The sequence below is a fragment of the Myripristis murdjan genome, chromosome 16 (assembly GCF_902150065.1).
Source record: "Myripristis murdjan chromosome 16, fMyrMur1.1, whole genome shotgun sequence".
NCBI classification, from domain to species: domain Eukaryota; kingdom Metazoa; phylum Chordata; class Actinopteri; order Holocentriformes; family Holocentridae; genus Myripristis; species Myripristis murdjan.
In genome coordinates this window covers 31,186,718-31,210,032 of record NC_043995.1, presented here as the reverse complement: position 1 = coordinate 31,210,032, position 23,315 = coordinate 31,186,718, and the positions used below count along the sequence as shown (strand labels likewise).

The 23,315-nt window shown below is 43.4% G+C and overlaps 1 protein-coding gene across 1 annotated transcript in view; it reads left to right on the top strand.

Annotated features, from left to right (window-relative positions):
• Positions 1 to 15,309: 15,309 nt before the first annotated feature.
• Positions 15,310 to 23,315, top strand: part of sh3bp5b (SH3-domain binding protein 5b (BTK-associated)) — a 51,183-nt gene continuing 43,177 nt past the window's right edge. The window contains exons 1-2 of the mRNA XM_030072156.1: positions 15,310 to 15,670; positions 16,966 to 17,028. Of these exons, the coding sequence (XP_029928016.1) occupies positions 15,593 to 15,670; positions 16,966 to 17,028 (141 nt within the window). The 5' untranslated portion in view covers positions 15,310 to 15,592. The remainder of the gene's footprint in view (positions 15,671 to 16,965; positions 17,029 to 23,315) is intronic.

Sequence of the window (23,315 nt, the reverse complement as noted above, 5' to 3'; positions counted from 1 at the left end):
CAAACTATTTTGTGGTGATCGCTCCTCGCACGTGTCCATTTTTATTCATGTAGATTGTGTGTGTGTGTGTGTGTGTGTGTGTGTGTGTGTGTGTACACTATACACGTGTAGCTTTTGTGTATGTATTTAGGGGGTGTTTGTATGGTTTTGCCTGTGTGTGTGTGTGTGTGGAGCGTGCGTCTGTGTGAACTTGCAGGATGACTCTGACTTCCTGTCACCTCGGCAGCTGCTGATTAGATTGTGTGAATGAAAATGTACGCCTGTGTGTGTGTGTGTGTGTGTGTGTGTGTGTGTGTGTGTAAGTGTGTGTGTAAGTGTGTGTTTGTGCATGCACACAAAAAAAACCCAGAGACAACTTTTATTTGATTTAAATTTTTTTATATTCAGATAAAAGGGTTCCTAAGCAATCAATTAAACTATTAACTTAAAAAATAATAAAATTAGTTTATAACAGCTTTAAAATGTCTTTTATTGCCTCAGATTTCATGACCTCGTGACGACTCGAAGCTCTCGGTTGTGTTATCGAGCTGCTGTGATCTGACCCTTGACCTCCGTACGACCGGTCGCCTGCCGTGTTGTGATCAGTGAACATAATCGTGTTCGACTTTCTGTATTTCAGGGCGAGTCGCTCTGGACGGGAGCGGAAGCCAAACGACCGAAATGTAAAAAAACGTCCCTGAAAAGAACAGCACGTCCCCGTTTCTACTTCCTGTCAATAGAAATCAGACAGGAAGTCAAACGAAAGGTCAGTGTCCTGCCCTTCATCAAGGCCTCGTCCATCAGCAGCCGTCCACCCACCTCAGCGCTGTGAGGCAACATCCTGAGCAGCACACACACACACACACACACACACACACACACACACACACTGTTCCCACCGTGGCATTTAGTGAGTCCTTGTGACCTTAAACAAAAAATGTCCCATGAGACACGAGCGATGGTGAATTTCAAATCTCTGAAACATTTTATAACGTCAATAAAGGCCGAATGAGTTCGATTTTCCAGAAAAAACAAAACAAAAACAAAAACAATATACAGACTCGTACACAAATAACCAGTCATGACCTGTGGGCCACTAGAACTGTGTGTGTGTGTGTTGGTGTGTGTGTCTGCATGGACCCTGTTCCCCGCCTGGAATTGCTTGTCTTGCTGAGCTCGGGACTCCTCCGGGCTCTCAGCCAATCACAGCGCCGCATCCAATCAGACGCTGCAAAAATCACAAACGTGAAAAAAAAAAAAAAGAAATCTAGCAAGTCGAGACACCCGGCGGACGAAGCTCGATCCACAGCGAGAGTGAATCCGGGTTGGCTTTCACCCGCCGCCGAGCACTTTTTTCCTAAGACGGCGATGGATGGGATGTTTCATTCCGTCGCCATCCTAGGAAAATAAAACTAGATAAAACTGGGTGCCAGCGGTTAGCTTAGGATTTTGAGTGCTATCCTCCTCATTCTGCCTTCAAACAGAAATATTTGTAATGTGTCAGGAGTCAGTGTTAGTGTTAAGGTTGTTACACACCGGCATGCGTAGCGAAATAGCGGAACGAAAGTGCGAAAAAACTCACTGGCGAAAATTTGGCCTTTAACTTTTCACACCAATCAGCGATGTGAATGTGCGTATTACGAAATATGAATCCCACAGAAAAAACATGGAGTCAACTTCGTCCTCCGATGAGGACCTTGTCATTATTGAATCGTTTACCCGTCCAAAGAGGAGATTTTGGCTACACCCGTTTTTACAGAGCAGGGACAGAGAAGGGGAATCCCACCTGCTGATACAGGAATTAAAACTGTATCATGACCGTTTCCTAACTTATTTTCGGATGTCTGTGGGATAATTCGAGACTCTCCTGGGTCTGCTGGCACCGCATCCAGAGAGACAGAGAACCAACTATGGGGATCCCATTGACCCAGAGCAGCGACTGACTGTCTGTTTGAGGTGGGCTGTCAGAATGTTTTAGTGGGCAACTACTGAGGAGAGACGCTGCCTCTCATGCAGGCACTGACCTAATGTTGTTGTTGTGAATGGAGACTGGTGATTGGCTGCTGCAGTTTGTTCACCTAGAAAAATCGAGCTTGTTGCGAAAAATAAATCTCTCGCATTTCGACTTTTCGTATTTCGCGTTCTATGTGCAAGTACTGATGGCATGTTATGAGTTTGAAAAAATACGAAATATTCGCACGAAAATACCGCTGTTGGTGTGTAAGGACCTTTAGTGTTACAGCTGGACGGGCTAAAGGTGTTAACATGTCTTGTATGTACATGTATTGTTGTCTTGAGGCCATGTTTCCACTCTGGGCATGGAGCCGTCACTTTCACAGCCACTCACACCGAGCAACAGAATCAGCTTTTAAAAGTCTGAGCAGACAGTATTCGTCTGCGCTGCCCCGGGTGCGGCCACAGCCTGACAACACACACATTGTTTGCGCCGCACATTCAATTACGTTTTGCATTTCAGGCATTTAGCTGACGCTCCTATTACCGGGGGCCACAGTGAAGTTAAGCTCCGTGTCTTAGATCATCAAGTTTACAAGCAAAGCACAGAGAGACAAAGCAGCAGCAGTGGCCCGACAAGAAAGAACAGAAAAGAAAAAAACACAAAATGAATTTCCATGAATCGGCTCTATCAGCGCAGTGCCACTTAGCTCGACAGAACGCCGTGTTTCCTCTGGATTAGAGGGAATCTGCTGACGGCGTCCTGTCGCAGCTCGTCCAACATGAGGGCTGGAGGAGCTCACATATGTGGGATATTGCATAAAACAAATATGATAAGAGGGATTATTCTGCATCAAGAAAGAAAACGTCACGCCTCCCTCTTTCTTTATCACTCCAAACCCCCCACAGAGTCCTCGTCTGTCCTGTACATTCACTTCATCTCTGAAAGAAGCTTACACACCCTAACCCACACTCCACATTCACACTGGGAGGATTATTGATCATTATTGATTATTGAGCTTCCTCTTCGATTTCCATTCCTTTACCTTCAGCAGCCACGTTTGATCACACTACACAGATTCAACCTGCTTTTGACATCTTTGCGTCTTCTGGCCGTGAAATTTGCAGCGTCGAGCCCAGATACGGACTGTGACCTTTTCCAAGAAGAGTTCCAGTTTCCAGGAAGAGTTTTTCTTCTTTTTTTTGTCTTTTGTTCCTCCACCATGTTTCCCGCCTGTCAGACGGTTCACTTGTTGCTCCTCCTCCAGCACCACCTGTGGACGTAGCGTGTACTGCACTGTCACACACACAGGTACAGCAGGAGTCCATTTCTCTCCCATAAGCTACAATTTAAACAAATGTCCTCCTGTGTGGCTGATTATTAGACCTCAAGGTAATTATGTGAACCTTTTGTCAGAGAAGAGGTCCATAAATGTTCGCAAACAGTAAAAGGTGCATATATATACCATTTACTGTAAATGTTAAGGTACAATATCAGGATGTTAGGCCAAATACAATGAATTAATACATACATATATAAATTAATATCTCAATAAATAAATAAATGATCTAAAATATTAATTTAACTCCGTGACCTTCCTTCTTACCTGGAGAATCCTCCATTAGAACAGCAGCCCACCAAGGTGTGACACACCTGCATGTTACACCCAAAACACAGCCAGGATTCATGAAGAGACTCAGGACAAGCCTTTTCAACCAGCCATTTTCCCTTTTTTTAAAAAAAATACACTACTCACAAAAAGTTAGGGATATTTGGCTTTTGGGTGAAATTTATGGAAAATGTAAAAAGGTCACGCTACAGTGATATTATATCATGAAAGTAGGGCATTTAAGTAGAAGCATGCACTGGTGATTTCCTCATCTCAAACAATTTCTTGAAACAAAAGCCAACAACAGTGGTGGATATACCACAACAAAAAATGTCAGTGTCAATAACTTGTCATGTGCCCTTGAGCATCAATCACAGCTTGACAACGACGTCTCATGCTGTTCACAAGTCGACTTATTGTCTGCTGAGGCATGGCATCCCACTCTTCTTGAAGGGCGGCCCTCAGGACATTGAGGTTCTGGGGTACAGAGCTCCGAGCCTCTACACGGCGACTCAGCTGATCCCATAGGTTTTCTATGGGATTCAGGTCTGAGAAAGTGCAGGCCACTCCATCTGAGGTACCCCAGTCTCCAGCAGCCGTTCCCTAATGATACGACCTCGATGAGCTGGAGCATCAAACACCTGATGTGAATTTTGCCGTTAAGCTCCTTGTTAGAGAACAGCAACTTGTGCAAAAAGTACTGAAACATTGAACAGTTGGACATGTGCATTCAAAAGTTTACAGAAGGTCACATTAAGTTCACCTGTAAAAGTTATAATGCATTTTAGGTTCATCCTGAAATTTCACCCGGAAGCCGAATATCCCTAACTTTTTGTGAGTAGTGTAGTCAAAGTGGGCTTGCACATGCACTAAATACACCTGCACTGATTGTTAGATTGTTAAAATAGAACCCAAAGTATTTAGAACAGACTGTAGCTATATGATCTGGACATCATGTAAATAATAATTGTTTTATATACATCAGCGACTTGGCGTAGCATGATGGACATATATTTAAATGAGAATGGTGCCACTTATTTTCACTGTAAAATAAATACAACAGAATTACCGAATGTCATTTCACCCACGGCTGAATTCTTCATTTTGTTTCCGGTCGCCTGTAATGCAATCTATCCTCCACATGTCACCTTGTCAATTTACTTTGTGAAGACAGATATGGCTATATGTCATGCTGACAGCAAGCCAATCATATATATACACACACACACACACATGCAGGGACACACAGAGGTGTGTGTTGGGGGCGGTGAGACGGGGGTTGTGACCGAGGTTTTGGAGGAGTGTGAGGACACCGGAGTGTGTTTGTTCCCCTGCTGGAATGAGTTTGACACATCCTGCTATTCAGACAAATCACCAGCAGCACAGAACATGCTGACAGGACGCAGGATATCCTTCAGGCCTGACAGGCTCGGAGACACACACACACACACACACACACACACACACACACACACACACACACACACACACACACACACACACACACAGGATGAGGTAGCTTTTAAGGTGATAGACATCCTGCATCTGTGTGTTCACCTTCACTCTCACCTTCACTTTCAGGTGGTGTTACTCACCTCTGCTGGTCCTTTACTCTTTGAAAGAAATTGCAGAAGTGAAAGTGTTTCCATCCCAGCTCAGAATATGGCACAATTACCAATATGACAATAATTAAGTGCATTTACTCACATACTGTATTTGTAAAATCATGAGGTGAGACTGACTCTGCTTTTCCTGAGCTGCCAGCCAGCAGGATGTGGAGCAGTTGGAGCTACAACATTAAAATACTTCTTACAGCTTAATGCATCAATGACTGAACTCTCTTTTTTTTTCCATTACGGTATTACAACTTCGACCTAAGTAGAGAATTTGAGTACATTTTCCACAGTTGCATTCATCCGTGCCACTCACAGTGAAATTACAAACGCAGAATATCCTGTTTATTAGCTGCTCTAATCCAAAGCGCATTACAGTTTTATGAGTGCGCGGCGTTTCAGCAGGGGGGGAAACCCCAAACACTGAGCCGCCGAACCACCTGTGTTGGAAGATGTGGCGGCTTTGATTATTTAAAGTATTAAGCTGTGAGTCAAATCCAGGAGGCTGACCTACTTTTCATGTGTCAAAAGCTCTTAAAGGAATACTCCAACGTTTTGGGCAAAATACTGTTTTCCAGACTTCCCCAGCCTGAGGCCAGATGTTGGACACCATTTCCACCTCTGTACATCCATAGGTTCAGTTCCTAATGGTAGCATTTCATGTTAGCTTAGCATAAACACTTGAAGTCTATGGGAGTTTTAGCATGGCCCCATCAAAGTGGAAGAATAAACCTTACAGCAACGCTAAAGCTCTGTCTGATTTACACAGCGGATCATGTTTATTTGAAATACACATCTTGGAATTGAAAAAAAAAAAAAAAGAATAAGAGTGAAGAATAAGAGTTTTAGGAGAAGTTAATTTGTGGTGGATCATCATGATAAACAGAAGGAGAAATGTGTTCAGCGGTTACAGTTCCAACATCTGTCTTCTCCTGAAACGCCTCTCATTTAAAAAAAAAAAAAAAAAAAATTCCAAGAAATGTATTTCAAATCCACATGATCCACTGTGAACATCAGACCCCTTCAGGGCTGCTGGAAGGTTTATATATTATATCTATCTAAAAAAAAAAAAAAAAAAAAAAAAAAAAAAAAACAATTTCCCTGGTTGGGATCAATAAAGTATATCTATCTATCTATCTATCTATCTATTTTTTCACTTTAACAAAGCCAGGCTAACGACTACCATTGAATTCATGTCTTTATGCTAAGCTAACATGAAATGCTACCCACAGGAACCAAGCCAGCAGACATACAGAGGTGAAAATGGTGTCGGACATCTTGACCCTGTTTCCACCTGGTATTAAGATCCGTCCTGAGGCTGCCACCTGTAAGTTCAGGTGGAAACAGCAGCAATGCGTCCTGAGTGATCAGATCTGAGGACGCGCTCGGAGGCGGTCTGGGACGCTTGTGTCCACATCGCATTAGAGGTGTAAACTGACACGTGTCCCAGGACCTGATGTCCTCTGTCTTGACCAGCCCAACACCCCAAACACCAAACAGACCACCACTGAACTGTCAGCTGATGGATCAAATCAAATTAAAGTGCAGCTCGGCTGTAAAGCAGCTGGTTTATGAAGAAAAACTCCCCTTAATGAAACATGAGCTCCACTAAAAACATGATGCAAGACATTTTGGGCGTCTCTAAACTATGTACTGACAACATGCATGGTGGTTTTTCCTCCCATATAAAATTTGGAGGCGAACACACATCAAATTTCGCGCCCCGGCAGATTAAACACATTCTTTCTAACCCCAGACGTGACAGAGTTACTACAGGAATACAACAGACATATTACTGGTTGATTTATCCCCGTTGGCGGAAAACCCGACCCTCTCAGAGCCGCTGGAGTAATTCAATAATCTGAGCGTGAAGGTGATCGGGTCTTCAGTGATTGACAGCTCATTAAAACAAGGCTGCAGTGAGCGAGGACGTCGCCTTTTGTTAAATACCTGCTGCCTGTAAAATGGCATTTTATTTTTATTTTTTGAGCGGAAAGAGTACTAGCAAATTGTTCGGTGTAACTGTCTGTTTGACTGTGCATATGACAATCACAGTCTCTCTCTCTCACTTTGCACTGAGAGCAGGAAAGTGAGATCCGGTCTCAGGTGGGCAGGGGAGTCGCAGGTGGAGACGCATGTTAAGGCCAGGTGTGGACGGATGGACTGACAGCTGTCCTCGTGTGTCCGGATCAACCAAGACACCATTTTAACACCAGGTGGGAACAAGTCAGGGGGAGTCAGAAAAAAAAGACTATTTTGGCCAGATCATGCACTCTGTGATTTTATCTGACCACTAGATGGCATCGAGAGCAGCAAGTTTGTATGAAAAGTCCCACATTATCATTGTTATGTATTTATTTGAGGTGGTTATGGTTAGGTACTGCGGTTAAGGTTAGGGTTACGGACAAGGAGCTCATGTGGGATGTGGTGGAATACGGGTAGGAATAAAACAACACCTCCCTCTGCCTGTCTGTCTCCAGAAGTCTGTCTTTTCAGCACAGAGGCCAGTTCAGGACAGCCTCTGCTAAGCCCTCTTTCTGCAGGCGAATAGCTAAAATAAACCCGATAAGTCTGGCAGGTTACTAATCTCGCTTTCCTGCGCTGTGAGTTTTGGACGCCGGGCCGCTGCGTCAGCCTCGGGCCTCCAGGCGAAGCTCAGGCTCGAGTTATGCAACCTGTCCAGCGGTCACCTCAGGTCTCCATCCCGCCCGCATCCACCTCTCCTCCCTCTGCTCTCGCCGCTTTCTCCTCCAGCGAGCAGGGGGAATGAAAACAAGATGTGACGTCTGTGTGTGTGTGTGTCTGCCTGAGCACATGTGCGCACACAGGCCCCGTGTCCCTCTGCCTATCTGAGATGATTGAGGGTGGATGGGAATGTTGATGTTTTCTTGTTCCATCTGACGAGGACTTTATGTCTTCAGTGAGGGAACAAAGTCGAGTTTTTATTTTATCAAGTTTTATTCTGAGAGGGAAACTACCAGCAGCCGCCGCCGCCGCTATCCAGATCCTGTGAAATCTCTGATAGGCACTGATAAATCAATCCTGTCTGCCAGCTGGTGGGAACGACGATAACATGGGGTGAAATGCAGTGAGAGTGAAAGGTAAGGAGTTTTTAGAGAAGAGGACATCGCTCCATGTGATCGCTCCCATGTAATTGTTAAAGGACGAGGGCGCAGAGTTCAAAGCAGATTCTCTGAAATGGAAAACCGAGAAATGACTCGAGAAAGGCGACTTCCCCCTTCCGCCGGACCGTTCCCTGGAAACGGAAACACAGTTTGTCAGTTCTCAGTGTGAGTCGCTGCGATTAGTTCCGTTCCTCCTTCTCAGATAAGCAGCGATGAGACTGTCTTTCTGTTTCCATAACGGGAGTTCATGAGTTTGCATTTGCATTTATACATTTAGTAAGAGTACAGTGTCATTTTTTAAAAATTATTTTACATACTAATAGGTGAAAATGTGAGACAACGACAACTTGCAGTAAATTGAGTAAATAATCTCTCAGTTTTGTGAATGGGACTAATAAAACTTACACAAACTACAATATGAAAATGAGGTTAAATCCCTGTTTCCACAGGATGTGAGCATGTTGGGTCATGAGTTACAGCTGATTTCAAGGTTGCTCATCAGAAACTGGCCACCAAATTTATTTTGCATTAAAAGTAAATGATACTCTAGATTTTACATGTATGAATATACAAGACATATTATAAAAACACTGGTCATTTTTCTTTTTTCAATTTTTTCATTTTTTTTCAATTTATTTCTCCATTATTTTTAAAACCTTTAAAACCTTTTTTTTTTTAAAACCTTTTCCCCATTTTTTTTTCAATTTTGTCCCTTTTTATTTTTTTCAGTTTTTTTTTTTTTTTTTTTTTTTTGTCAAAATTTTCCCCAATTTTTCCCCCCATTTTTTTTCTCTTTTTTTGGACTTTCAGTGATGCCGGTGTCTTACCATCACGCTACACGGTGTACGTTCAAATGTCAGCATGCAGCCCCGGTGCCACTGATCTACACTGGATACAAATATGAAGACTGTGTTGTATCTGAACACTAATATTAGTCCAACACTCAGGTGTTTCCTGCTTACCTGCCCCTCACGTAGACTTGCCATTTTTATCTTTTTACCACAGACTGCTTTACCCAGATCCAGATAGCGATGGGTTGAGATCCTTTTTGATGCTGTTGTTTCAACTTCAAATCTGTGCTGGGGCAACAAAGTGGTGATAACGAGGCCTCTGAGGTTTTAGCAGCAAGAGAAGAAGACTGCGATGTTTTGTGAAAGCAGGGAGGATTAACGGGTAAATCATGACATTAAAGGATATATCCAGCCTCAGATTCTCTACCAGCATCCGTTTGTGATGTCCAGTGCAGTCCAGGAGGGATTTAACTGAGGGGTTAACCCATTTTCCCTCAACCTGCCTCATCTACTTTCACTTAACTTTGGGATTCCTTACATTTCCCAGATTTCTTCTCAACTTCCCCCTCGAGAGCCAGCCTGAACTTGTTTTATGGAGTTGGACGTGGAGCTGGTGAAGTGATGGTGACTGTGATACCGATAAGAACGAGAGCAAGAGGGGACAGTTTTTACTCCCAACACAACAAACCCTGTGGCTGCAGTGCATTGTGGTCCACTGCTCCCTGAGGCGCTGACACCGAAATCTGATTTTTTCTGCTGATGTTTTAGTAATTTCCTGTCCATCTCTAAAGAAGGTGATGGAAACAGTTCTGAAATGATTAGTCAGCTCATCCATTAGTTGCTAGATTGTCTTATTTCTCTCCAGAATGTGCACTCAGGGTTTTTGTGGCTGCTGGTCAGACTCAGGAAACAATTTGAATCAGTTCTGCCTCTAATCGCTTCCCATGACATTAATCTATTTATCAGATAATAATCGGCTGATTGACAAATAATCATTAGCTGTAGCCCAACGCGAGATACCTGGATGTGGTGTTGCATTGTCTATGTTTGGCCAGCCATCTGCAGGAATAAGAAAAATACAGCAAAAACAGCAAAATGGTTCAGAAATATTAAAAAAACACAAACATCACTCATAGCTGGGTTTTTAACAGAGCTGAAGAATCGAAGGATTTTTTTGTTTTCTGTGAAACTGACAGGTTCAGGAGTTCAGTTTCCACCCAGGCCTCTTGTACTCAGTCCCAGCTCAGGGCAGGGGTGCAGCTTTGGGCTGGTAAGAGTTCACACCAGCTCTCCTAATGATGCCTTAATGATTAATGAGGCTAAAGAAAGTCTTTTCTAACCAAAATATTAGAAAGTCAATTTTCCCAGCAGCCATTTTATCCATCAACAACCATTTGTTCTTTTATGTGGAAGCCTTACATGCTCCCTTGTAAATAATAATAATAATAATAATAATAATAATAATAATGAAAAAACTTCTGCTAAATGTCTAAAATGTTAACATAAAATGAAATGTTGAAGCATTTCTCCTGCCCCTCCTCTCCAGATGATGCAGAGTATTTTAATGATCAGAGTGTGCGGTCTGCAGAGCGTGGTGCACGTAGGTCTGCTGTTTTAACAGACCAGGCTCCTGGTTCTAAAGGCTTTCACTGAGTCTCTTCATTAATCCTGGCTGTGTTTTGGGTGTAAACCAGAGCACCATCTCCCATCCCCTTTAAAAGCCAGGTGTGTCACACCTTGATGCGTTGTTGTTATAATGGTGGATTTTCCAGGTAAGAAGGAAGGCTTCTCTGCAGAAGAGACGGATCTGCTCGTGCACCGAGTGAAAGCTCACGAGCAGATCTGTGACTTTGCGGTTTCCACAACGTGGGCGTTGGACGGAGAAGTGACAACTGAGCCGCTGGAAAACAAGAAAAGACACTTGCGTTGTGCTTTGCATCACTTTGCACCGGGTATATCCTTCTTTCAGTCAATAACTCTTTAGATTTTTCCTGATATTTTTACTTATGAATCACTTTATTAATGTAAATCATCTGTCAGTCAGTCTGTGGATCGGTCAGCAGGTACTGATGGTCCTCCAAAACTGTGTGGTGGATCACCATGAAATTTGGTGTCACCATTCATGTCACCTGGAGAATGAAATCAGGCAATTTTTGTGACCTTATGACCTTTCCTCTAGCTCCACCAACAGGCCCAGTGGGGTATGTGCTCTTACAATAACACATTTGTTTCCTAAGTGTTGCTGTTGGCCAGGGAATAAAAGATTGTTTAGCTTTAGGTTTTATTTAATAAAAAAAAACTTTAAAGGAAGAGATTCATGAAGGCTGTCAGAAAAGAGGTAGGTCCTGACCGCAACAGCAGGAAGACTCCAGAAACTGCAGGATGATCTGATCTCTGTGTTGCTTGAAGCACCTCAAGGCCCACTTCAGCTTTCACTGAGCTAAACATGTGTTTAGGGTAACAGCACCTTTAGCTGCCTCAGTGTTAATGATGTGTGTTACAACTGAGGATAGAGAAACTTTGAGCCAAGGTGCCAGAGTGTCGAGAACAAAGAACCAAAACTAATTTATCATCCGGCCCAGACAGGCTCGCCTGGACGAGGCTGAGAGAGAAACATGACGGACAGAGTCGAGGTGGAGAACAAGGCAAGAGGCAGAGAGCGGTCGGTGTTATTGGTGTGAAGCAGATAAAGAAGTGCTTCAGAGAAACTCTTGCAATGCACCAATCAAATGTTCAGTATACAAATAAATAAAGAGATAAAGCTGTTAGCGATCTGAGCGGCCTGCGTGTCCGGCTGCCTCCCACAGCTCCCTGGCATGTGGCTCGTTCAGTCTCCAACGCAAATTAAAATGTTCCTTACATGCCGCCGCTTGCACAATGTTTCTGAGAGCCACGGTTACGGCATCGACGCCGTCTCTGAAGCGCTTCACTCTGACTTCAGGACAATGGGAGCTTTTCAGACGCAGATCAAGACGTTACATCACGACCGAGGCTGCGTTCAGGAATCAGGAGGTCTCGTGTCTAATTTCCAAGTACAATACATTTACAGGAATTTGTCTTCTTGGAAATCCTGCAGTTATATTTTGTTTACTTATACAGTCCCACAAGATACATCGACACACATTACAGGCCAACAGACCTCCAACACACTGAAGTGCACGTTATATTTCAATGAAATGAATCGACACTATTTGACTGCCTCACCATCGCAACTTTGCATCATGCGTATGCGAAGTCATGCGCTCTGATTGGTTGATCATAAGGGGATATATCCATATGGGAATGGGATCAATCATCAGTGCATAAGTATAAAACATTCACTGTTAATGCCACTGCCCTCTTTATATTTGCGCTTTACATTTATGCTATATTTCACAATAAAATGCACAGCAGTACAGCGCATTTTTTATTCATTTTTAACACAAAGGGACCAGGTAAGTCATTTTAATGACAGTGCACCAGAGCAGTGGTTCAAACTGTTTTCAATGATGTACCCCCTTTTTTTTTTTTCCCAGCCAGGTACCCCCTAACCAGTGGAAAAAAGCCAAATGTTGTGATATCTTAAGTTATTAAAGTGAAAGTCCATCCTGAAACTCTAATTAAAAACAGCTCTTGGCCATGCACTTCACATTTTGTTGTATTTATCTTATTCTCATGGATAAACAGGAGAACATATATGGGATAACAACATCAGGAGAGATAAGAAATATGAGAAATAACCATCAACACAGTCACACATTTTGATTTGTAGTTTCAGCCATGTAGTGCACTCTCTTACCCAGAGCAGCTAACTGCTGTACAAGTTATTTAATGAACGGATGAATCGTACTACTCCAAGATAAATCCTCTGTATGCTTAATAAAGTCAGTGCCATTTTATCCAGTTGTCAAACTCTCTCACAAGACGTTCTAAGTTATATTTTCTGTGATAATAGCGGTTCTCTGTGTGATGCTTCTTTGTACAGCTTTCTAGCCGATCTGCTTTGAATGCAACAGCAGAATAATTAAGGCTAATTTGTTTGATCAGCAACATTACTGTCAGTCCCATGTGGAGAGCAGCAGGTTCACAGCAGGTCCCGTCTTGGGAACGGGGATCAAGACATTAGTTGGAATAAAATGTGGAAAATTGTGATTTTGTAGCAGGCTCTTACTTCGTGGAATCGCCTGCTCTCTTATCTCTGAGTCGAAGGAGAGTCCATGCGGAAGACGGAGAGCTTCTTGGTTGTGAACTTGTTTCTTAACCCAAATTTGTCTGGGAAGGATTTCAGCTGAGCGTGTAAGCCGCTTTCCAGCATCACAACCACGCAAACAAGAGATTTGAACCGGCAACCTTCTGGATTAACGCCCATTTCCCCTAATCTATTGGCTCCCGCCGCACCAAATGGTGTAGAAATAATAGGATATTGTGTTGTGGCAGTTCAACTATTAAACCAAGCAGGCTCTGTGTGTCATGCACTGCGTGTTCACAGTTTCAGCAACACCTTCCTGACTTTGAGTTGCATTTCTGTTTGCACAATAAATGACGTGAACTGTGCAGAGGGATTATGCCTGACGTCTCAGTTTCTCAAGACTCACAACTCATAACAAAAAGGAAACACACTCAAAGGAAAGCGATTAAAACAAAATGAATACAATAAAATAAAACTCCCAAGAGGCACCGCAAGATTAAAAACCACAAAATCAAAGTCTGTAAAAGTGCATTTAAAATGTGATTCATAAGATGAGTCATCACATGATACTCAGTGCACCATCTGTAATGCAAAGTGCAGTCACGTCTCAGCTGCCAGGAGAGGGAGAGGAGGCTGGGAGGGTACGGGGGCTTGTTAATGCCACGGAGAAGCACAAAGACGAGACGCTGAAGTGTCACTGGATGGGAGTGAATGGATTTTATTAGGAACGAATAAAGAAGGAAAAGGAAAATCCAAATCCCACTATCTGAACAGAGATGCTGCTAAACAATAAAACACTTTGCATAATACAACCTGCTGGTTTTTGTCAAGTGTGTGTGCATTTGTTGTCCTTGTGGTTGGATGCAAATCATCGGGAGTCAGTCCAGCAGGCACATTTATTTTGTAAAATGTGTTCTGTTTTGAAATGGCAGAGCTATGGTGGTTTCTGTTTTTATTTTCCCTGCCTGTCCCGTTCACTTCAACGCTGTGATGTCTCAGCCTGGGATTTTTTAGAAAGCTGCTCTTCTTAAAAAGCGTTTATGGCCTGAGATTCTGAAATAACAGAGAATATGGCTCCATTTTCTCTGAGGCTAAAATGAAACAGAGCGGACTTATGGGTAGATACCGTCCTAACGAGGCCTGAACCCTCCACCAGTTCATCGTCTTCACCTCAGATTAGACATCGCAGGAAAATGTCATGTTAGCAGATTTTCCGTCGCACTGAAGCCGTGGCTGCTCAGGATGCTCATTGGTTCTTATTGCTGCATAGGTGTTGCTTCTTGACCTTTGACCCCACCTGCACCGCAGTGATCACGTGTTTGTTTTGAAGAGCAAGAAGAAGAAGCATGAGGATCTTTCCAAAGCTTTATCACAACTGAAGTCACATTTCAAGAAAATAAATTAGACTCAAACTCTAAAGTTGTTAAAGTAAAGTTGGCCCATTTTATTTTTTCACAGAATTAAATTCATGTCAGAATCAGAATCAGAAATACTTTATTGATCCCTGAGGGGAAACTGGGTCAGCTGCAGCTGCTCACATCCTCAAAAGAATTAAATTATAAGAAATACAAATAGAAATATAAAAATATGTGCCTTACAAATTGGTAAGAAGTATGCACCTTATGTATAAAGTTGTATCAAAGTATGTGCATTATGTACAATAAGTCTCAACATCTAATTGACTACGGAGCAGGCGAGTATTTGTGAAATTTGAGACTTAATAATCTCATTTAGTTTTTGTTTTTTCTCTCATAGATTTGTGATTTTAGAATCTCAGAATTTTCATGTTCTTTTTCATAAATTTGTGAGATTTTTCTCGTAGATTCCCCACTTTAATCTAAGAGAATAATTTTTTTTTTTTTTTCTCGTAAATTTACAGATTTACTCTCGGAATATTAACCTCTCTCTCCTCGGCTCTGTAATATTTTTTTTCCCTCCTGCAGAGGCCCTAATACTCAGCACATGACGCTTCTCCGCTTCTCTTTTTGTTTCTGCGGCACTCTCCGCCCCCCGTACCGGCTGCGGGCGGCGGGAGGGGGCGGTCCCGTCCGCAGCCCCGGCGCGGCTCCGCGGCGCGGCGCAGGCACTCTGCTGCTGGAGGGGAGCGGAGGAGGACGGCGCTCGGCTCCCGACACACTCCTTGGAACACCAACATGCTCCTCTAGGAGACACGGTGTCTTTGAAGCGCAGCTGAACTGAACAGGAAAAAGAGAGAAAGAAAGACAGAAAAAGGAGGGAATAAGAAAAAGGAAAGCCGCTGAAGCCGCTGAGTCCAGCTCGCCGTCAGGCTCCGTCTCCGCTCCGTGTGTCTGGACTGGCTTTTGTTCGCCTCTGACTCCCGTCCCCTGTCAGCATGGACCAGGCGGAGAAGGAGAGCAGGTCGGACGAGGAGGCCGAGTACGAGGACGAGGAGGTGGACCCGAGGATCCAGGTAAGCCGCGCTCACGGGGCTGATCAGAGGTTTAATTGATAAGGCAGCGGGGACTAATTGGGAATCAGCCCGCAGCCAATAAGAGCCGTCCGTCTGCAGCCACAGAGCGCGCGGACAGCAGCGTCTGCAGAATCAGCTTGTGCCTGCAGGCTTTTGCATGAGCTGATTCCTCTCACTGGGTCCTATGACTGGTCATAAACACAAAGTGGCTGAAATAAACTTCACTGTTTTCAGTTTACAGGCTATCGGGAATAATTGATCATCTGTAGTCTGATTGGCTGCAGTGCACGGGCTGATCCATCAGTGATGGTACTGGTTCAGGGATCCAGTTTAGACCAGTGATTTATTTAAAGAAAAGGAAGAGTGAAGTGCGACCTTCAGTTTGTCACCATAAAAAGACAACCACCAAAACAGTTCCAGCTAAACAAAGCACCACAACAGCAACAACAATAATAATAGCACTACATCCTTATTTTTATAGCACTTTTCAAAACAAAGTGACAGACTGCCTCCCAGTTGAGAAAAATAAAAGGCTGAAGGAGTGTATAACAGAAAGGAATCAGAAAGGAGAATAAGGCAACAGTGGTAAGAAATATTTAAAAAATGATTTAAATAGTCCTAAACCACAGAGGCGCAGAAATGGAATAAACAAAGAAAAGACAAAGCAATAAGACTCAAAGTGAGTGGAAGGTTAAGGTGACAGAAAGGTCTAATAATGACAGTGTTTTGTTTGAAGAGGAGAATTAAAAGATGAAGCTGATGAGTACTCTAGACACATATGACCAGTTTGAATGATGATTACCATCGAGTTATGTCATATTTTCAGCCTTTAAAACATGGCAAAACACAGTTAAAGTGGGTTTCCACCCCAGTCATCCACAAGTCCAGATTTTCTTTTATTCATTCATTCATTGTGGTTTTCACCGCAAATGGAAGCAAGAATTGGTCAGCTGATCTTGACCAATGAACAAACAAACAAACACATTGTTGTCTGTTAGTTAGCATAGTTTTGTCCTATAAAACCTTGCAGCAGGGTCATTTGCACAGTAGAAGCACCAGAGTCTTGTCTTTACTTTCTTTATTCGAGTCGACTTGGTTTTCAAACCCGCTGCTGCCCCCCGATGTGTTTTCTGGTCACGTTGTCTTGATTCACTCCAGATGTTGCTCCCCCCCCCCCCCCAACCAAGATATGGATTACATTCCTCTGTTCCACCGCTCCTCCTCTGTGTCCTCCTCATTTTCCCTCTCTTGCTTCATCCTCCCTAACACACTCTCTCTCTCTCTCTCTCTTGCAGGGAGAGCTGGAGAAACTCAACCAATCTACCGATGACATCAACAGATGCGAGACTGAGCTGGAGGTGAGGGTGCTGAATACACACACACACACACTCACGGACACACTGCAGCTGTGTGTGTGTGTGCCCCCAGCAGGTTCACTCAGACGGTGTGTTGACTGACAGTGTGTGAGATGAGGCTGACAGCTTGGCCGTGCTAACACAGAGCGCTGCATCACATGACAAGTCCCTCTGTTTTCCTCAGTTTATTGTTTTGGTTTTTGCTAGAGAGCAGACTTTCATGGCGCTTCAGTACCATCAGGTATCGAGAAGTGACATGGTACCCAGGGACGAGTCCATCGTCTGTTTTCTTCTGTGTCTTTGGAGGACAAGTTAGAAGTGAAAAGACTCGGGGCACCTCATCCAAATGATGTTCAAATAAGTTTTGTATCTTGGTTTCAAAGAAAGGACCGGCTAACGGCCAGCGTAGCCAAGAATTCACATTTCTGCTTCCCATGCTCGCTTTTTGGAGGCGAGGCGGCTTGGAGTCAACAAAGAGTTATGGATTTGAAATGGTGTTTTTTATAGCATTTGCTATAATAAGTATAGATGTATCATCCAGTGGAGCAAGAGCAAATCCCAACAGCGTCATTGAGCCAATAAGCATGCAGCGTGCTTGCAGTAAGATCTACTAAAGCTGGTGATTGGCTGTTATAGAAGCGTGCAGGAAAAGCACACAGATGTTATAGAATTGACTTTATAACGACATTTCATAAACTTGGTAATGGAAAAAAAAAGTATTGTTCAAGGTTTTGTTCAAATTTCTGAAAGACACCCAGCTCTGTTCCCAAGGCAAAGTGTTCAGACAGTTCATATCTTGGTCTCGGTCCAGGTGTTTGAATAATTGCTAATATCTGCTTGGTTCGCAGCATATTACCCAGAGTTCATATTACCCAGAAATCCCGCTCACAGTGCCCGTCAGTGTGTGCTGTGTTCCTGTGCTGGTTGGACTTCACTGACAGTGAAATATTTTTAATAGTAAGACCGTCTTTTGTGTTTGCACAGCCGGAGCCAAGGAGAGTCTGATTTGTTGTGCTGTCAGCTGGCAGCTCTCTGAAACCCGACACACTTTTATTTTATTGGCAGAGTTTACCGAGTGTTGTCGCAGAAAGCTGCTCCAGTTTCAGGCTGTGTGTGTGTGTATGTTTTTTTTTTTTATTTTTATTTTTATCACATGACAATATGGATCACACGGCAGGCTGTATTTTCATCTCGTCTTAAATTTCATGGTTTTATTTTTATCACGTGTGAGCTGTTGGTGTATAAATGCTTTTTTCAGCCAGATGAGGAATGAAACAGCTGCTGTTTTTACTGGTTAAAGTGAAGATCTGCAGACTCTTGACTTTGATTGCACCTGATTGAGAGCGAGTGTGCACTTTATGGATCATGGACATAAATTCCTGAGACTCAGCTGGTGTTTGTGTGCGGGCCAAACTGTGATTTTGGGCCATTGAGCCCATTTAAGTTGCATAACTCTGATCTTTGGATGCTGTTACATGCATGTAAAGGCCGGTGGCTTACATTTATGTAGGGCAGTTATGTTGTATGGAACTGTTTTATTGGGGTGAAAGTCTTCGCCAGGCTGCAGGGATCAAGTTCAAAGTGTCTCCACGCTCCAGTTGGCTGCCTGTAGAGTGGGGAAGATAAACTCCTGAGGTCAAAGTGAACCTGAGTTCATTAGTTGAGTAGAGTCTTTTGAAGGGTTTTGTTCCTTAATGACAGATTTGTTATTTTAGGAAAAAAGTGACAGCCACCCTGACAAAATGACTGACAGCTTAAAATCAACACAAGTTGCAGTGATAGTTGCTAAGAGGAATAATCGTTTGGTTAAAAACAAAATGGTGACAGATTTGAGGTTGGATCGTGTATTAATAGCATTCTGCTCCATCAGCACATGGCGATTTTTGCTAGAAAGTGAGAGGTGATTGTGCAAAGTTAACAGATTGTAATTAAAGGAAAGCCTCAGCCCGTGAGCTGCACTGGGTATAAGGTTGGAAATGCATGTGGCATCATTAATACTCAGTCCCCAGTAAAAAAAAAAAAAAACACAGCAGAGAAATGAATTATTCCTTGTTTAGTGACATCTTAAACATTTAGAAACAGGACCGGCTGTTGCCTAGAGCTGAGGCCTCCAACATGGCTGCCGGACAGTGAAATATTCTGCTTTTCCTGCCCAAATTTGATTCATGCCTCTATGGGACAGACCTTTTTTTTGTTTGTTTGTTGTGAATACAGAGACTTCCTAATCTCATTGAGGAGCTCTCCTCTCCGTCGCTGTGGTTTTTTGCAAGCCAGCAGGTCAATTAGGCTTATTTGCGTCCTGCCCTGTGAATCGCTGGCCGTGTGCCCCTCGGTGTCATCAGTGCATCTTTGAAGCTCGACCAAAACTGGATCATGGCCTTTCGTGACGGCTCCTTGGACTGAAAACAACACAAGTCCAGTTGTTTTCGTGTCTGACAGAGACGGCTGCTGTTGGGGACTGTGACAGAAAGAAAGACACAAAAACAGTCACAGCACCACTGGATAAATAAATAAAGAGCAACCCTTTGGCCTTTTCCACCAAAAAAAGTTCTCAAACTGGTTTGGTGCAAGATTCTTGGAACTGGCCCGCATTTCGGCCAGTTTTTGGAGTTAAACCATCTCATCATCGACGGTGGGCGTGCACAACAAAATGTAATACCCTGGCAGTGCTTGACCGTGCTGTTTTGGTGCTGGCAAAAACATTTTTAACCAGACTACACTGTTTCTCGGTGGTCGTCTCCATATTTCCTTGTAGAAAAATACACATCCAGTCGGTTCACCCTTGAGAACGACCAATTTCTGGTTCCAGCTGTGAACCAACTTTTCCGTTCGGGAACCGATCTGTATGTGGTGGAAATGCAAAGACGGTGTTTTCCTGTGCTGATGAGCTGAAGCTGAGAGTCGGACACAAACCTGGTGCAAAAAAAAATTTTCACCAGAAACAAAACAACTCCTTTTGGAAACAGGCAGGGCAGATCTTGGAAAATGATTGATGCCAATAACAACAACAAAAATTAATCTCACTTTTTAAAAAATAGTTGATAATTTAGAAGTCAACTGGAAAAAAAAACACTTTTTTTTTAATCAGATCCTGTTTGTTGTAAAGATACTGAAAGACAGAAACCATCTTGTAGTAATATTGTGATAATCAGGAAATTCTCTCTGTTTCCCCTCTTGAAGGAGGTTCAGAGGTCAGGGTCTGAAACTGGAAGGGATTCAGTTTCTTGCTCAAGGACACTTCAGCAGGTCTGGTGTTTGCCATCATGTGGACTTGTTGTTCTGTTTTTTTTTTTTTTTTCTGGTCTGGTCTGCTTGTTCTTTGCGGCCCTTACAGACACACAAACCTCCTCGCGGCGGGACATTTGCTCCAGCCTGTTCTCACATTTAAGCTTTTGAAAAAGGACGTTTGGCTGAGTGTCCTGTGGCGCTGCACACAGATTAGGGTTGTCTCGTCGTGTGCAGACATCATCCTGCCTGTCCCCAATCAGCTGTTTACTGAAGTTGTTTATCTCTGATGAGAGGCATGGGAGGGGAGGGCTGAGGAGCTGCTGACAATGAAGGAAAAAACAAAACAAAACAAAAAAATGATGAGAAATAGTCGCCGTCACCGCCGCACACTGATGGAGAGTGATGCAGGTAATATTAGATTCCAGGCGGTAAGCGGTGAGATGGAGACGCAGCGCTGCAGGGGGCTAACATGTTGACGAGGTGAAGTGCGTCACCGTGTGAGCGCTCGACCCCGAAGTGTGAGGACAGAGAGACTGCACTGCAGCTTCTGCATCAACATCATTATCCAGACACAGAGAGAGAGAGAGAGGGAGAGGGCAGAGAGGAAAAAAGGGAAAAGAGATGCAGATCAGAAGTGAAAGGGTAGAGACTTGATGGATAAATCCAGGGAAATGCAGCATTTTCCCGCTTACATCGAAGCTGTTTCTCTGATGCTCTCGTCCTGAGTGGCACACAGTTAATTCAACAGCAGAATAAGGTTCATTTCCAACTTCATAGTTCAAATTAGAGGTAAAAAAAAAAATGCTCCTGTGGCTCTTGAATATCCATGTTTAAATGCTAGAGAAGACCTGGAGCTTAAGATGGCAGCCAAACCTAATGATCCCACAAGAAATGCACCATCGTGTTGGAAATGTCATGTATCAGGGCCGAGTCACGGCTCTGTGTGGGCTCTGGTCTCAGATTTTACCTCATTTCCATTCTGAATCAATGGAATTTGGATATTTGCTGTCTCAAAGCATGGATCAATGAAATGATTTGGTAAATATAGGAGTAAGTTTTGGATTTGCTTTTTTTTCCTTGATGCAAGTTTTCAAATAAGACAATTTTTTGCAGATATATTACATAATGAATCTACAAATGTTTCTTCAAAATATGTGAGCAACCCCCAAACTTCCTCCAAGCAGGATGGACTGGGCTTAGATTTTCCATCATCTGTCCACTGTAATCCAAAGGTGGCAGGCGGTACACGATCAGTTAGCAGCCTGAAGGCAAATTCCTGCTTTGTAAATGTGAGGATTTATAGTCTTTCCAGTCGTGTTGGGGTCGGGTTCGGACAGACTTTTCTCAGACTTTGGTCAGGTCAGGTTTAACGTTTGGTTCTGGCGGTTGGGTTCAGGTCAGATGGTGACAAAATTCTCTCAGCCATTGTTGGGTTGTGTTCAAAATACAGACTCAGGCCCAATTCAAGCTCCACCGGGTGTGGAAATGGGGGTCACACAGAGCAGACAGACGAGAGGGATGTGTCTCGGAGGTGATGAAGACAACAGTCAGGGAGGAGGAGGATGGAAGAGGACGGATGCACTGGAGAGACAAGGACTGAAAGTCAAATTGGAGAGGAAAAGAGATCGATTTATACGATCGTGGAGGGCGGGATAAGATCAGAGCGATGGTGAAACAGAGATCAGGGGAACCCGACATCAGTGAAAACAAACCTCACAGCACCTTTGGTTTCAGGGTTTCAGCCCGAGGCCACGGGGCGAGCTCAACTGTGCTGAAGGCCACAGTTTGATGCACCGCTACACTAAAGACAGCCTCTCCATCACACATTTTATTGAGCTGTCATGTAGGAAAGCATCTCCCTAAGACAAAAGGATTTGTATATCTCGATATACGGCGCAGGCTGTTGATGAAATGCATAGCTGCTGCTTGTGAATTCCTGCATGACTGACAGTGCAAGGCGAAAAGTAAAAACACTTTTATGGAGCAAAACAGAATAATTTCCATCGTCCCGTGCGAGCAGAGACAGAAATATGAGAGAGGACTCGGGGAAACAGTGTGTGATTGTCTGCGTCTCACACAAAGCTCTGCTGATGCTGTCGATGAAGTCGAGCGCTGCGTGTCCTCACAGCCCTTCTCTCTCAGCTGTCTGTTTCCTCTTTTTTTTTGTTTTGTGTGGCTGTGTCCCGCTGCTTCGATGAAATGCTAATGCTCCTCGAAAAACAGGGAAATTCAGCTTAAGCTTTCATCTCAGAAGTTTTTCGGTATCTATAGTGCTGTCGGTCTCTTTGGCAGCTGTATGTTAAACTGAGTCTTCAAAAGTTTTTCAAACGAGTTTAACTTGATTTTTTAAATACTATGACTTAACTGTTATCTTTTTATATGAACTGAATTCTGCCTTCAGAAGTTCGTTCACATGCACACGCTAATAATTCTTGGACTCTTGGATCAATTAAGACAATAGTTGGACGTTGCTGAAATGAATATTTTCCTGTGCAAGTAACAAAACACATCAGATTTCTGCTCAGTATTTGTTTAATATGACATGTTAATGCCAGCATCAGATTTTTTGTAGCTTTTCAGTCGTGGCAGGTCAACCCAGATGTCGATTTACATGAACCATGTAAGCCCTATAATCGAAAAATATCATCTTATGCTGATGATATCGTATTTATGTGCATGTAAATGTCCGACATTAAAAATCCATCTGTTCCCACTTCACTGAGACGTTTTCGTGGATCTTTATCCTGAAAGACCCCGAGTGTCTCCGTCTTCTCCAAACACACACACACACACACACATCCTCTCCATAGTCTTGTTATGTTTCAGAGTGAAATAATGAGATTCAGCTCCTCTCCTCTCAGCTTAGAAGTTCATCAAAAGGTTGTTTTTCCACGGTCGAGAGACGTCCTGTCTTTCAGCCACATCGACAGTAATCTCCTTAGAAATTCACATGAGCATTGTGCGGTAAACAAACACCGAGTTGTGCAGGAATATAAATCACCGCAGCACCGAGGTCGCTCTGCTTCCACCTGATTATTCTCCTGCCACGTTTAAAAATCTGT